General features: G+C 42.9%; 1 protein-coding gene across 3 annotated transcripts in view; it reads right to left on the reverse strand.

The window, feature by feature from the left end:
- RBM27 (RNA binding motif protein 27) overlaps positions 1–17,506 on the reverse strand; it is an 80,214-nt gene that overhangs the window by 25,203 nt on the left and 37,505 nt on the right. For all 3 annotated transcript variants that reach the window (XM_075601034.1, XM_075601033.1, XM_075601032.1), the window contains exons 5-12: positions 17,075–17,247; positions 14,235–14,498; positions 12,740–12,964; positions 11,603–11,737; positions 4,888–5,037; positions 3,680–3,821; positions 2,886–3,039; positions 1,865–2,092 (exon numbers count right to left, since the gene is read on the reverse strand). In XM_075601034.1, the coding sequence (XP_075457149.1) occupies positions 1,865–2,092; positions 2,886–3,039; positions 3,680–3,821; positions 4,888–5,037; positions 11,603–11,737; positions 12,740–12,964; positions 14,235–14,498; positions 17,075–17,247 (1,471 nt within the window). The remainder of the gene's footprint in view (positions 1–1,864; positions 2,093–2,885; positions 3,040–3,679; positions 3,822–4,887; positions 5,038–11,602; positions 11,738–12,739; positions 12,965–14,234; positions 14,499–17,074; positions 17,248–17,506) is intronic.

Genomic DNA, 17,506 nt, shown 5'->3' on the forward strand with positions numbered 1-17,506 from the left:
GCACCTCACATCACCCCTGCACCTCACATCACCCCTGCACCTCACATCACCCCTGCACCTCACATCACTCCTCCTGCACATCACCCCCCCTCCTGCACATCACCCCCCCTCCTGCACATCACATCCCCTGCACCTCACCCCCCTGCACCTCCAATCACCCCTGCACCTCACCCCCTGCACCTCACATCACCCCTCCTGCACATCACCCCCCCTCCTGCACATCACATCCCCTGCACCTCACCCCCCTGCACCTCCAATCACCCCCTGCACCTCCAATCACCCCCCTGCACCTCCAATCACCCCCCTGCACCTCCAATCACCCCCCTGCACCTCCAATCACCCCCCTGCACCTCCAATCACCCCCCTGCACCTCCCTGCACCTCCAATCACCCCCCTGCACCTCCAATCAACTCCTGCACCTCCAATCACCCCCCTGCACCTCCAATCACCCTGCACCTCACCCCCTGCACCTCACATCACTCCTCCTGCACATCACCCCCCCCCCTCCTGCACATCACATCCCCTGCACCTCACCCCCCTGCACCTCCAATCACCCCCTGCACCTCCAATCACCCCCCTGCACCTCCAATCACCCCCCTGCACCTCCAATCACCCCCCTGCACTGCCAATCACCCTGCACCTCCAATCACCCCTGCACCTCCAATCACCCCTGCACCTCACATCACTCCTCCTGCACATCACCCCCCCCCTCCTGCACATAACATCCCCTGCACCTCACCCTACACCTCCAATCAACTCCTGCACCTCCAATCACCCCCCTGCACCTCCAATCACCCTGCACCTCCAATCACCCCTGCACCTCACCCCCTGCACCTCACATCACTCCTCCTGCACATCACCCCCCCCTCCTGCACATCACATCCCCTGCACCTCACCCCCCTGCACCTCCAATCACCCCCTGCACCTCCAATCACCCCCCTGCACCTCCAATCACCCCCCTGCACCTCCAATCACCCTCCTGCACCTCCAATCAACTCCTGCACTGCCAATCACCCCCCTGCACCTCCAATCACCCTGCACCTCCAATCACCCTGCACCTCCAATCACCCCTGCACCTCACCCCCTGCACCTCACATCACTCCTCCTGCACATCACCCCCCCCTCCTGCACATAACATCCCCTGCACCTCACCCCCTGCACCTCCAATCACCCCACTGCACCTCCAATCACCCCCCTGCACCTCCAATCACCCCCCTGCACCTCCAATCACCCCTCCTGTACATCACCCCCCCTCTCCTGCACATCACATCCCCTGCACCTCCAATCACCCCCCTGAACCTCCAATCACCCCTGCACCTCACCCCCTGCACCTCACATCACCCCCCTGCACCTCACCTCAATGCACCTCACCTCACCTCACCCCCCTGCACATATTCAAGTTCGGATCAGGGGGGGGGAGCGGCCGCAGAAGAGCTCAGCTGGCTGTGACTTCCCCCTCCGTCCCACGTTGCGAGCGGGGGGTGGGGGTGGTGGGAGGGAGCAAGGAGCGGGCCCTGCGGATGCGCGCCGGGACCGCGGGGAATCGCCGCCATTTTGGTTTTTTCAAAGTTTTTTTTTTTTCAAAGTTTTTTTTTTTTTTCAAAGTTTTTTTTTTTTTTTTTTAAATCTCATCGAGGGCCACACAGAGAGGCCAGGCGGGCCGCATGCGGCCCGCGGGCCGCGTGTTGTGCAGCCCTGCTTTACAGGAAAGCAAATATGAACTATTAAATGCTACGTTAAAAGTATTGTGTACTAAATTTCATTACTTCTCTGCCTCACAAAATGTATCTATTTTCAGGAAACATGGTTAAACCTCAATCACCCCTGTACACAAAGAAGTCAAACACAAACACGCAGGAGGTACCTTCTGCAGGTGTCCTTGTCCAGCCGATGTGAGAGGTGGCGGTGCCGTCTGTGCTGTATGCGGTGTGTGATGGTGAGACAAATGCTGCTGCTCACTGTTTTCTCTATGCCAGAGCACTCGGATAAATCTGTTATTTAAAACGGCTTCAGTGCTAGATATAGCTCTCCTGGCTTCATCATTGCATAAATACTGGATGAGAGCTCCTTCTGGATCTCCTTGAAATGCAACCTTAAAATATATCAAAATAAATAAAAACATAAGCAGTTATACACTTTCAAACTATATAAAGTATCTGCTATAAAGTTAAAACAAGTTATAACTAGTGTATGTTTGTAGTCTGAATTTCAGCTACCCAGGTGTTCTTTAGCTGTGATAATGCATGCTAGACAGGCCATAAATGGGGGGGGGGGGGGGGGGGAGAGATTTGGGAGCGGAAGTATATGTTCTTTCCCCGCAAGCATTAATTTCTGAGCTTCTGTAAAAGTTTCTGAACAAACACAGAATTTAATGTTAAACTAGAAAGAAATAAAAGTTTTCAACTGGTAAAGGCTTTCAAGAATTATCATTTTTCCAGGGTTTTCTTAAGGTGATTGATTTCCATCTTCTGCTCATCACTTGATCAAATACAGCTTATTACATGGTGTAAAAAAAAAAAAAAAAAAAAAAAAAAAAAAAAAAACCCCACTAGTACATGCAGGTGCTCTTAATGTTACAGCATACAGAAGAGAAATTAGTATTCTACACACAAATCCGATGCTTTGATAGGATAACGAATAAACCAATTGTAAGCTCTACGGGGCAGGGACTGTGTCTGCAAAATTGTCTCTAAAGCACTACATTAAACTAGCTGTGCTATACAAGAACAAACTATTATAAACCGTTTGAATCGTCTCTTATGTGATGACTAAGGTATATTGCTATTGTTTGTATATGGAACAGCCCTCTTAATCAATAAACAGAACTTTTTGCAGAACAATGATAAATCGGCTTTGCAAATCATGCATACTAATTTACTACTCACCTGTATATTCACAATGGTACCGAATTTGCTGAAGTGCTCATTCAACTTGGTGATGTTGTTCAGGTTCTGAGGGATTTTTCGAACTTCAAGTATGGTATTTGTGTAATGAATCTTTTTCATATATACTGGTTTATTATGGTTGTTGTTTCCTTGACTAGAAGTGAGAGAGAAAAAAATTAGCTTACACTCCTAGGAAACATGCAATGTAAATACAAACATAGGATAAGTATTTGTCGTCTAAATTGAACATGAGTTGAACTCTATGGACAGATCTTTTTTCAACTTCATCTACTACGTAACTTATGTAACAGCAGTGGTAATTTGCCAATTACTCTGGCCCTCTGACCCTAGACTAGTAGCCAAACAACTTCAATTCAATGGTGGCTTATCACTGGTTGCCACACAGAACAGTGTGAGAAAAGTACAGCTGATAAATCTTAAATGGATTAGGGGGGATTGGACTTCCTCGCCTCCAACTTTTATTCTTTTGTTTTACCTGGTTAATATACACTGAAAGCCTTCCCCAATGAAGGAGCAAGAGCACAGGGAATGAAATGACTCGGAAAGAAATAAATTATATGCTGAAGAGATCCCTGAATAGGATAGTTGGTGAGAATGCACCAGCACAATTCATTGTCAAACCAAATGAACTAGCCAAACAAATATGCAAGTCTCAAATAGTTTGATAGGAATAGAATCCAATAGGGATATCCTATTGGATAGGGATAGGATTCTAGGCAGAGCAGAATCTGAAATGTTCCGCTACCCTTAATTCACAAGTGCAATGTCCTTACTTCTCCATCCAGGGTTTCTTTGCAAAGGGACCATCAAGGCTGCTTAGCACTCTCTTCCGGTCTGGTTCTACCACCACTCTGTTGGCGTTACAGTTTACAGGGACTGAAGGAGGCGGCTCTGTCTGAATCACAATATTAGCAGCTGGAAAAAAATAAATAAAAAAAATTAGAAAAACAATTCAATAGAACAAAGTTTAGCAAGATCAATAATAAGCAACACACACAGACACACACACACACAGACACACACACACAGACACACAGGTACAATGTATTTAATATTAATTTACAGAAGTCAAAATATTATAAAAGATTATAGATTAAATACCCAATGGGTGTACCTGGTGGTATTATGTTGGCTTTATTAATCATATATTAATAGCTTGAAACGTGGAGATATTTAGTATGCCCAAATTCTAAATGTAATACGTCGGGAAACCATCTTCAATTTGCCTTTAGAGCATTTAAACCCACTGAAAATGTGCCGTTATTTAGCAAAACTATAACAAAAACTAAATGACCAGGCACAGTTAAAGCTTATAGCAAAGTACTAAGACGACAAATCTGCAAAACTTTATCCACTTCAGAAGTGGATTCTATATAGTGGTTCCCTTGGTGACATGTATATAAAGCGACGATCTGCAGCACAACAGGTCTAAATATGCTGATTGAACTATTAAGGATATTTTGATATACAGCCATATTTACTTGGCCCCATGTAGCATTTTGCTAAAACCAAAGAACCAAAATCTGTTCTATGATAACACTTTGCGATAAAAATAAAGATCACAGGGCATCAAAGGAACATGTTTAAGGTTGGTAATATTACAGGAGAACAGGCAGAGCCAAAATAAGCAGTCCCATATAATGCTCTGTATAAGCTACTGTTAAAGGTAACAGTTCACAGGAGAGGTGAACACTTACATTTATATATATTACCACTGAATTAGGTGTGTCTTTGATCTTAAATTCTAGGGTAGAATGTAAACTGCACATCTAATGTCAGAGTACCACGACATAGCAATTTTTATGGTTAGCTCTCTTGCGAAAAACCTTTATTCTTCCAATGCATCTACAGTAGACTAAAAGAACCCATCTACAGTGCAGTGGAAGGATGTTACCAGAGTCCTATTTCCAAGAACAATTAGGAATCAGATGTTAATGGCTAACACCCTTCATTAATGAGGTTGACTGATGACACCACCTACCTCTTGGTGCTGTATCCATGTCACCCGATGTTAGTCCAATTAAATTTGACCTTTGCATCGGTGTTCGTGTAAAGAACTGCCGGTATGCACCTCTACCAGTGTTCGTAAGACTAGGTGCTTCTGGATTGTAGCCATCTGGCTCGTATGTGTCTAAAGAAACAAATGGGGAGGGAAAGGAAGTTTATCCTCAATAAAATCAGAGTATGACACAAAGAACATTTGTACTTCGTTTTTATATTTTTAATATAACACTACGTAATATTGTATATGTCCAGTTATTTTGAATGACAGAACACAATAACGAGGAGCAATTTTTTTTGCAAAAAAATGTCAATGTTTGAAGTCCCAGTTTTCCTATGAATTTGAACATTTCCTCGATTTAATAATTTAAAAAACATGTTGTTCAGTACAAAATGCTTGAAATCCTAATTTTTAAATAAATAAAATTTTGCCATTTGAGAACTCTACAATAAAAAGGAGAAAAGGATGCTTCTTTCAACGGAAAGTTTACAAGAGACAAAACCCACGGGAAATATTATGTGCACCTTGAGCAAATGAAGTCCATTCTAGATTTGACACAGGTGCGGACAGCTGCTTCCAATGAAGTCAGAGCTCCGCAATCCATACTCCTATTCAGGGGCTGCTCCTGGGAGATCTCAGGAGGCCTACTTCGTGGCACTACTATGTGAGAATTTAAATACTTACTGCTACGTGAGTGGTTCTAATAAAGTGACATTTATCCATGAAACAGGGCCAATTGTTTCAATTCCCCTGCACCACATAGTAGGAGTCCTGAGCCACACCCCTGAATTGGACGATGAGATGCAGAGCTCGGACATGGAGAGTAAACCAGGTATCGATCGGAGCCTAGTAACTCCATGCTGAGGAGTTCTGTGAGGGACTCGCAGCTTAAAATGCAGAGGACACCAAAGTAGGGGATTGTTGAATGTTTTTATAGCCATCAGAAATTGCGACTGCAATAGTGGGGTTAAATTTATTATTCCATCATTTATTACACTGTGATACATTTACTACAAATTGAGAACACAAGAAAATGTCACATAAATAACATACAAAAGACGTAGAACAAAGAAGCAAAAGGCGCACTGCCAGGGAGTCAGGTGGTGAAATAATAAAATCCATTTATTTCAGAACATATCTGATAAAAAAACATCACCCCAGGGGGGGCAACAAGCAACCTCCTACGCGTTTCGGACGGGTAGGTCCTTTATCAAGGAGTGTGGAACATATGGCAATAAGGGCGTCCTATATACCCCTCACTAAATAAGGAGAACTAAATCACCTGAAAAAATCGTCTCAAAAAACCCCATTGCGCATCCCCCCCGCTCGCTACGCGCATGCGCACCTGATTGCCATACAACTGAGGGCTGTAGTATATCTATCTAAAGAGCTTGGCCCAGACCTCACAGCGCATGCGCGTGACGTCACGCGAGGCGCCACCGTCGCTAGCCAAGCATCGACAGATGGACACGCCCCCCGCTCTCCACACATGCGCATAGCAGGGAAGGACACTCTGGTACCCTCAGTCCAATTTGAAAGTGCTTCTTCTGGACATTCATTTACGATCAAAACCTTTATTAATTGTGACACACAGTACGTGATATATCTTCTTACGTGCAAATGTGGAATTATGTAGGAAGAACAATGAGATCCCTAAAGGTTAGGATATTAGAACACATAAGGTTAATTAAAAAACAAGACTACTCACACCCAGTTTCGACGCATTTTTCAACTTGTGATAAAGGAGGGATAAAAGGATTAACAGTGAGAGGTATCGAAAGGGTGTTTTTGAACGAGAGGAAAGGAGATTTACTCAACCTTTGGACCGCAGGGAGGCTTACTGGATATTTATGTTACAAACTAGAGCCCCCTGTGGCCTGAATATTAAGTGGAATTTGAGCCACTTTTTGACCTAAATAAATTTATGTGTATATGTTTCTGCTTGAGACTGAATCTTAGCTTTCATATTGTCTAGATCATTATGCTTGTGTCTATTTTTCCATACAAAGGTCCACTTACTATCAGTGAACACTAGGAGTTATTCTGATTTATTGAATTGATTAATTAATGATGTATTTATTATCATTATTAATTTTTAAATAACATTGTGGGTTCACTATTGCATCTTCCAGGGAGGATGTATACATTTCTGGAGCAGTGTGATATCCATAGAATTTTTTCATTGATTGTATTAGTAATGTGTTTAAGGGCTTTAGGGATATCACTCTGCTCTGGTTGGAATTTATGTATATGTTTTTATGTAAAGTTAAGCAATTTTTTGATGTATATTTAATGTTGTTGTACGTGTTTTCTTTGTGGAACGTGAGGCAATTGAAGGTGGTTCCCTGCCCCTACTGTTTACAGTATTTTACGCTTTATACCCTATGTATTATTTTTTAACATTTTTTAATTATTTATTCACATTACGAGCGCTGATATATACTTTCATTTATCCCTGACCATCCAGGGCCGTCAGGAACGGCGCCCAGTAGGGGGGAGTGTGTTTTACTTATTACAATCTCTGATTGGTTCAGGAGTGGCACCTCTATACCTATGGGTAGCCTTTAGGGGCGGACCTTGGGAGCGGAGTATTGTTCTGTCTTTATGAACCCTTTAATACACCCATCGAGTGTCCTTCCCTGCTATGCGCATGTGCGTGGCGAGTGGGGGGGGGCGTGTCCATCTGTCGATGCTTGGCTAGCGACGGTGTCGCCTCGCGTGACGTCACGCGCATGCGCGGTGAGGTCTGGGCCGAGCTCTTTAGATTGCCATACAACTGAGGGCTGTAGTATATCTGCCATAAAACTGAGGGCTGTAGTATATCTATCAGGTGCTCCTCTCGTGGGTGCGCATGCGCGTGGCGGGTGTACCTACCGAGGGATGTTTGATCGGCGGAGCCCTGCGTGACGTCACGCGCATGCGCAATGGGGTTTTTTGAGACGATTTTTTCAGGTGATTTAGTTCTCCTTATTTACTGAGGGGTATATAGGACGCCCTTATTGCCATATGTTCCACACTCCTTGATAAAGGACCTACCTGTCCGAAACGCGTAGGAGGTTGCTTGTTGCCCCCCCTGGGGTGATGTTTTTTATCAGATATGTTCTGAAATAAATGGATTTTATTATTTCACCACCTGACTCCCTGGCAGTGCGCCTTTTGCTTCTTTGTTCTACGTGTATCTGGATTACCTCCATGGCTGGCACGCCACAGTGGACCCCTAGAGACAGCAGAAGTGGGTAAGGATTATATATCTTTATGTTTGACCACTATAGTTGAGTACTCTAACTTGGACTGTACAAGTTACCATGAGGATATAATTTTACATATTGTTATGAGTGACTCACAGGCCATTTCATTTAAACCCACACTGCTATATTGGGGTCCATGAAGATTTGTACTTTATGATCTAGTTGTCACAAGATTGGAGCACCCCTTGACTCTCTATTCCTGAACATACAAAAGACAAATAGGAATGGCCACATAAACGGACACGTGTGCAATAAATGCTTCTATTCTCCCATAGATCCCTTTTCTAATAACCAAGACCACAATGTGCTCCAACGCTTCCAGTGCTAGCAGAGCCTCGCACTTCATAAACTGCAACAATAATGGATTACTGAAGATGGAGCCAGAGAGGAAAACACTGCTTCTGGGAATGGATGTAAGGCTACACTTATAGTGCCGGTGACGCGACGGTCAGGCGACGGTCGCTGGAAAATGAAATAGAGATGACTTCCAGCGATCGCGACAAATCCGTCGCTCCGCGCTTACTATGAGCGCACGCAACGGCGGCAATGCATTTGTTTTGCCGCGACATTGCGTTGCAGTTGCCGCACTATACGTGCAGCCTAAGAGGGCCACACCACCACACCAAGATGATGGAAAGCACAGGAGGGTCCCCTTTAAATTCACTTTCTTTTTTACAAGATATCGGAATAACGAAGGTATATTTACATGAGATCACATTCCTCTCTCAGGAAGGGGCGACTTACACACTCAATACTAGTCAAACAGCTGTTTAACAAGAAATAACACGTTTTGGGGGTAAGGGAAAAAAAAGCAGTTCTTAAAAATAGCTCTGCAAATGTATGATGGATATCTTAATATATAAAATCGAATGGTTAGTGAGGTTAGTGCTATCTGCGGTGAATCTGATTGGTCCGTGACTCTCATTGGCCAAGAGGTACGCCCCACTGTGACATCACCTCCTTCACTCTCACACACTTGCAGTCACACCACACGCCCAGAACCTCTGAGGACTCCTTGGTAAGTTGACATATCACACTGTCACCCCCCACACTCACACACAACCCTGTACACACAGTCACCCCCTCACACTCACACACTCAGTGTCACACTCAACACTGTACACACACTCACACTCAACCCTGTACACACACACACACACACACACACACACACACACACTGTCACCCCTGTGTACACACACATTCACACTCACCCCTGTCAAACAACAACCTGTACACACACACACACACACACACACACACACACACACACACACACACACACACACACACACACACTGTCAGCCCTGTGTACACACACACACGGTCAGCCCTGTGTACACACACACACACACACACACACTCTCACCCCTGTGTACACACACACACATCTTACACATTCCACACATTCACACTCACCCATTACCTTTATTGTCCCTGTGCACATCATCTCTTTTCATCCCGCTCTCTGGCCACATGCCCGTCTAAACCGCTCATATATGCCCGCCGCCGCGCACATTACACCGCCCGCACGCGTCCATTACCTTTATTGTCCCTGTGCACATCATCTCTTGCCACCGACCGCTCTCTGGCCACATGCCCGTCTAAACCGCTCATATATGCCCGCCGCCGCGCACATTACACCGCCCGCACGCGTACATTACCTTTATTGTCCCTGTGCACACGCGCGCACATTACACCCCCTCCGCTCACCTCTCCCGGCGCTCCCCTCATCTCCATCCCCGGCGGGGGAACAGGCAGCGTACCCCCTTCCTCCCTCGCGGCGCCTAAGATGGCGGCGCAACCGGAAGGACACCCTTCTTCCCTCGCGGCGTCGAGTGAGAAGATGGCGACGGCCGGAAGTAGAGGTAGGTGTCGCGTGTGTGTCGCTCTAGGTGACGTGTGTGTGTGTCACTGTGTGTCTGTGTGACAGTGTGTCTGTGTGACACTGTGTGTGTGTGTGTGTCACTGTGTGTGTGTGTGTGAGACACTGTGTGTGTGTGTGTGTGTGAGACACTGTGTGTGTGTGTGTGTCACACTGTGTGTGTGTGTCGCCCCCCCTGCCTTTCATGCCCCCCCCGCCTTTCACGCCCCCCCCCTGCCTTTCACGCCCCCCCCCTGCCTTTCACGCCCCCCCCCTGCCTTTCACGCCCCCCCCTGCCTTTCACGCCCCCCCCCTGCCTTTCACGCCCCCCCCCCCCCCCTGCCTTTCACGCCCCCTCACGGCCTCCGGGCAACGCCGGGTATATCAGCTAGTTATATATAAATATGAAGAAAGAAAAAAATTCCAAATGCAGATTTTTATTTTTTTACAATGCCAAATGTGCAATTAATTCAGACAGATGTATACCTGCTGAAAGACATTAGTAGAAGGGGGGAAAAAAACCTGTGCTAATTTTGTTTTTGGGGGGGAAGGCATGGGGCAAGTAGAGACGAGTCTCAAAAAACAACGATCCCCCTCCATGTGTGAGGTGCGGAACAAAATTGACAATAGATTGTGGCTCTTAGCAAACTGGGTAAAGGATTGAGGAGTCCTGATGTTAACAATCCAGGTATTTAATATTCCAGATCAGTTGAAATGAGTTTAACTAGTTAAGTAGATAGAGATAGCATTTTCATCAAGTCTACAGGTTCTCATGTGTTAGTGTATATATCCTAATGACATTTTGCACCATTTGAAAGGAAGAGTATGTTCAAGAGAAAATTAGTGTTTCAGAGGTCTGGCACACAAATCGAGATTTCGGATAGGAGATTTCCATTAGCATTAATAGGTTTGGGTTCTTTGTATGTTTCTAAAGCAGTGTACTTATATTATATTATATTATGTATATATTACTTATATTATATTATGTACTGTACATCAGGCGTCAAAAAGAGTCTCTAAATCCGTTTATATAAACAAATATACTTTTTGTATGTAAAGAAATAACTATATTCACTTGTTTGCAGATAAATGTATTCTTAGACCGTGCTGCAGGTCACGCTCTGCAAGAAGACGTTTAAAAAAACAAAAAAAAAAAAACCTTATATTTGCATTTCTTTATAGAAAGTCAAGAGTTGGAGAATGGGGAAAATTTGGGGGATCATCAAATTCCGACTTGGTTTATTTTTTGTTTCCTACTAAATTAAGAAATGTAGGAATACCTTTTTTATTGTTAGTAAGGAAGGTGTCAGCAATGCTCACTTCTCCACCAGGTGAGCATCAGAAAGAAGCACCAGTACCTTTATGATCATTTTTTTTACCACAGCTTCATTGATCCTAGGTGTGTTGGAACAATCTAAAGGATTTGAGCCGTATGTAGTTCCTTTCACCAAAATATGGCTTCCTCCTGACTCAATCCTTTAAAATTTGTTGTCATTAAGTAGATAAAAGCTTGTGTCTATCCCAAGTCAGAAATGTAACAGTGATGCAGACTGCATGTGGAACCCAGGGCACACAAACTTACGTTCTGATACGGAGTACAGTATATTCTGAGGTAAGGGAGGAGGTAGCCTTGCTCCCACTGGTGCATGACTGGACACCGCACTTGTCCTTGGTTGTTCACGGTTATTTAGCAAGCTTGTATGCGGTAACGGTAGTCCTGCATGTACAAAAATAGAACAATTGGATTTTAATGAAAATTCCTTCTCTTGACAACACCAATCATAAAGATCCAGCATAATCTAATAAGCGGGCAGCATGTAATACTTTACCAGAGAAGACATAGAAAATACTATATACAGTAATTCTATAGATGGTTATTTCATGCACAAAGTATCAAGATTAACTAGCTGAAGGGTTTCTGTTCCATTAAATCAAAACCTTTTTAAAATTAACAAGTTAACACAGGGCTCTGTACCAAGACAACAAAATAATGGTCCGTAACGTAGTACTATAATCTATTTTAGATCAATGTGGACCCACAAAAAATATGTGGAACTTGCAAATTTAATTTTTAGCTCTAGAGAGATCAATCCAAGATGCAGAGAGTTAAATCTCATGTTAGATCGGGCCTGCTTAATTGGAGGGGGAAAAAAAAAAAACCAAGGGGGAAAGAAGTATACTATTTAAAAAAATTTACTTTCATACATCCCATTATAACATTAGCTTTGAGTAAATCTCCAAGTTTTCCACTGACCAGAGAAAAGTTGACCAAAAAAATAAAAAACACATTCAGATTATGAATGCAAATAGACAACATTTAACATGCCCCAACGTAATATTTGACTGCCCCATTTGTGGCCCTTGATATGTATCCCCTTATGTGCGACATAAATAGGCTGTCCTGGTTCAGTCAAAGTAGCCTACTTTAAATTGATTTGGCTTCACATAGCTATAAAGGAACAGCATTAAGACCCATATTTACGATTCAGATTTCAGCAATAAAAGACGTACGGATGCTAAACGGCATCTTGCAGCCCACTGACTCTAATAGGGTGAAACAGGTCTTATGGTAGGAGACTGCTGGCTAAATACTGCCTTGAATGTCTAAACACAGCTTTTTTTTTTTTTTTTTAAACAGGTTCCCCACTATGACATCACAGTAGTGGGAAATGCTGAAGCCTGCAAACGGATGTAGAAACATTTTACTGAGGTCACTTACTTTGCGCAGGGAGAATGGAGGAAGGTGGGGGCTGGCTAAGTGGTCGCGGGACTGGCACCCTCATGTGAGCCGGGCCCGGGATGGGAGGCATCAAAATACCAGGGGGAGGGAGCCCAGGGGGAGGAGGAAAGGGGATCATACTGGGCAAAGACACCTCATCGACTACCAAGGGGTCATTTCCATGGTCAAACTGGCAGAGATCACCAAGGACACAAAACCCTCGCTCTGAAAACAAAAAGATAAGTTGTTACAGGATACATTTTGCCGGGAAGGTTAAACGGTTAAAAAGAGCATTACTACACTCCCACAATACACACATTCCCTTATTAGAAGTGTACAAGGGTTTTTTTTTTTTTGTTTTTTCAAATAATTAACATATCAAGTTACTTGGTTTCATTTGAATGGTTCAATTATCTGTAAAGTAAAAAAAAATCCACATAATTGCTGCATGTGTGAAATTGAATGTTTTTTTCATTTTGTCAGGCCCGTGTAATTTTATCCAAATTATTTTTTCTTCCTCCTAATCCCTTTGGTTTACAATAGCAGCGTAATTAGTTTCAACACAAATGGAACAAGCAAGTGTGAATCAACAATTTGTGTGTGTAAATATTGCAGATTACAGTCTCCTCAAGAGATTAGGCAAGGACTGTAAAAACACTGCAAATCATACGGTTAATATGGAGACCGTAACATTGAAAAAATAAAAAAAGGCACTTAATCCTTTTCCAAATGGTGTCCAATCACCTGGATTTTAAACTCCCACTGCCATTAATATACTTTGCTCCTGGGAAAAACGGTCTGGGAAAATCTTCTGAGCGAGGCAGTTGGGGGGGGGAAGAGCGCGGAGGGTGGATCTCCCAACTGTTAATGTACATAATGTGATGCGTCGGTGGTGTGCACAGAAGTGATGTGGGGCCTTATGTCCCTCCGAGACAGAGGTTACGAACAGCCAAATTGGAAAGCGGTTAAATAGATATATTTGAATAATTTAGAATATGTTAAATGTTTTTCAAAACTAGCAATAATTCACAAAGGCCAAAAATCAGGTAACAAGCAATCAGTATTGCAGTCCCATGAGCACGTGCCTTACTGAGGAAATAATGCTACATAACTTATGATGCAGTGATGGGGGTGCAAAGTTCTGAGAAACACACACACACACACTTTGAAGAACAACTACTTTCATTTTCAAATTCATTAAAAGCCTATTTTAATTATCAAAGTGAAAATGTCAAAACAATTCCCATTTAAAAAAATGTAATAAATGTCTTTGTAACTGAAATGTGCATCTACACCACAGAAAAGTTTGAAAGGGGGTGCCACACTCCATAACCACTATCCAAACAAGTGTGTGCGTTAGTGTGAGTTAGCTCCCAACACAGAGGGAGTCCTCCTCGCCATTTCATACAGCTCCTGAGGAGTTCAAAAGGGCAAACACCACTCATCTTGTAAAATTAAAAGCACAGCAGTGATGGGGTTAATGTCTGCTTCTTACCATCATAATCCCGGCAGCGCCTTTTAGGGGGAGGATTTCTGCCAAACGAGTTGGGAGGGTTGTGGTTGTTATAGTAATTAGACCAGATCTCTGGTGTGCTCTCTGGGTGGTGAGCAGGTGCTATCACAGTTGCAGTGCTGGGGATCGCCTGCCCGCTAGAGGGATACTGGAGCTCCGTTGCGTTGCTGGCTGGAAGGGAGGCTGGAGTATACACTGGCTCCAGATCGCTCCTTTCGGATTCAAATTTTGGTCTCTCTCGATGCTCTGTGGAAACAGAAAAGACAGTGCTTGTGGGTCATATAAAACACTTTGAATACTCGTTTCGATATCTGTCGCCAATTCCAACAACATCAATTACAAACCTTCGCAATAAAAAAAAAAACATTTTACACCATGGTTTATGGTCTGACAGTTCTTCTGAATAAGTAGAAGACTTACAAACTAAATCGGTTTTACAATTATTGGTATTAGAGCACCAATCATATACAAAGCACTGTACATACTGGGTAATACAACAACACAAACAACACAAACAACACAAACCTAATCTACTGCCACAAAAGGGCTTACAATCATACTCCTGGTGCTGCATCCCAAATCACAAACAGCTTGTATAGGGGGAGGGGGGGTCACAGATCAGCACTCATTTCAATGCTTCTAAAACAAGGTCACAATTTAAATCCAACTGAAAGATTGCACATTTAAAAAAAGGCCACCTACAGCAGACTGGGTCTGACAACAGAGCACAGCAAGGGATGGTACTGGTTCCTTTAGGTGGGGTTCAATATGGTGACTGCAAGGGTAAAAGTGTCGCCTGTGGTTTCATGTAGAGCATTACACAAAAAAAGGGCAATAAACAGGATCCAAAACTAGGAAAAGTTGGATTTAAAAATAGTTCAGCTGATTTTCCTCTATATATAAAAAAAGAAAAAAAAAAAATAGGGGGGGGGGGGGAGAAAGTGTGCAAATATATGAAATATTTATGGATATATTATCAGAATCTATTGCTGCAATTTCCTCCACATTTCGTTACCAATAATACCGGCCTGATTGCATTTCTGATTTAACAGTTCACAGCATTTGGAAAGGGGGGGGGGAGATGAGGAGAGGGGGTTTGATCCATTCCTCGAGTAAAACTGCACTTGCAAAAACAACATTTAAATACCCACCCAGATATAGACCAATGTTTCTAAATAAACAATATACTGTAACCACACACAAATGCAATGCACCAATACAGTTTCAAACATGATACCTCCCATCTCTAATGCTACATTCCAGTTAGAAGATGGTTATTATATTGTTGATCCAGCAAGAAAAAAGTCAAATACATTACATTACTTCGCCAGGCAAACACTTCAGTCACTTGATTCATCCGTAGATAAGACCAGCTATAGCCGTTATACCAGTCTTCCATTGGGAATCCAAAAGGGAGAAACTGCCCATAGACCATCAAATAACCACACCAAATATTTCTACTGACACAGGCAGTGCAACATCCATGCTGAAGCCATCGCTGAACAATAAGAAATCAGACACATGTATGCACACACGCACACACGCAGGAATACACTAGTGAATACATTAAAAACGAACAAGGTTATATTTGGCCAAACTCCCTGAGCTGAAGCTGTGCTCAGGGTATTTAATTGCTTTAAAAGCACAAATGCTCCTCCTTTCTTTAAGGAAATTAGAGATTATATATATATACACATTATGTGTATGTGCACAAGCACAAAAAAAATAATAAGATACTGTGTCTCTTTCCCTTTAAACAAAACTAATACATTTAGATCACATGCTGGGTTGTATGCTTGTTTCTTTACAACTGCATGTGTCGGAAGCTTGAGGACGTTTATTGCTTCTATGTACAAAGCAAGTGTCATGCCAATTTAATGAACACTACAATAGAACAGTGACACACACAAACTTAAATCCACCATTTTATGTTAAATTACTTCGACTCAGTTTGTCAATTTGATTGTGAGTTTTACTGATCTTGGCAAAGGTACCAAACCAAATTTCCAAGGAGTAATATAAATAGTGTGTAATTTTCACACACAAACTAGGATTTTTGTTTTCATCTGGTGTACAGGAAAAGCTGCTGAGCGGATGCTACACGTCTGCAAAGTTTAAATTCTATAATCACATTTCTATGGCAAGAACACAGGGCCATATTTACCAAGCAAGTCTTCCAGCGCTGGAAGGTCTTATGGTAGAAATTGCTTAGTAAATGTGGGGAATAGTTGGGGTTTTTTTGGCGTAAAGGGACTGGACAAACATAATTTGCACAAAGTTTTGCATAGCTCGTTGGACTTTAATGCTTCCAGTGCTCTTTTGAACAACGACAAGGACTATCAAGCAGCAGTAATTTAGGATAAACCGTTTTCACAACCTATTCATTCTACCTGTTGAAGTTTCAGCCAAAGAGCACACAGAAAATGCTTATCCATGCCAAAACTACACCTTAAAGGTTAGGTTAGAAACCAAGTGTAACATTTTCTGTGTCTCAACTACATACTTCAGGAAAGCAGTCAAAGCTGCCTGCTGAAAATATAAAATGGGAATTAACTCCAATTAAAAATGGATATATTTTGTACACTTTTGGTATATTGTAAAAACGTACTCTGTTACTGCTGCATAGGGCAGTAAATCAGCAGTAGCGACAGATGTGCACACGTTTCCCCTGAATACAATTAGAGTATATAGTAGGTCTATATTCAACGGGCCTAAAAACATTTTGCTTTATAATTTTTTTTAATGACCTGCCAACAGTAGGCCAGGATCACAGAGCCATTGCTTTGAGAGAGATGCAATGTTGTAAACTTTTTTGACTGTACCTCGAATCCTGGTGGATTCGCGGTCCCTGCTTCTCCCTCTGCTGCGGCTCCGACTCCGATTTGTAGGCTTGCTTTTGGAAGGACTTTTACTTCTGCCTCCCCGCCAGTCGTACTTGTCTCTGTGCCGGTCATATTCCCTCCATTTGCCATCTTCCCTCTTCTTCTCTCGCGTCCTATAATGAACATGCACAAGTCACACCGTTACATACAAATGGAAACAGAAGCTTGGATATGTATAGACACCTTGGTGATAGTGTACATCCATATGGATTAACACCACTTAGAGAGTGTGGTATTTCCTCAAATGATATAATTAATAAACAGTCTGTGTAGGGAAATTTAATATGAACATAAGGACATGGTGTTTAGTGTAAAGTGCTTTTTTTACATATACGATACAAACCAATTTATAAAGGATTCTGAATTGTAATA

Source organism: Ascaphus truei, chromosome 5 (genome assembly GCF_040206685.1).
Source record: "Ascaphus truei isolate aAscTru1 chromosome 5, aAscTru1.hap1, whole genome shotgun sequence".
In the NCBI taxonomy this organism is placed as follows: domain Eukaryota; kingdom Metazoa; phylum Chordata; class Amphibia; order Anura; family Ascaphidae; genus Ascaphus; species Ascaphus truei.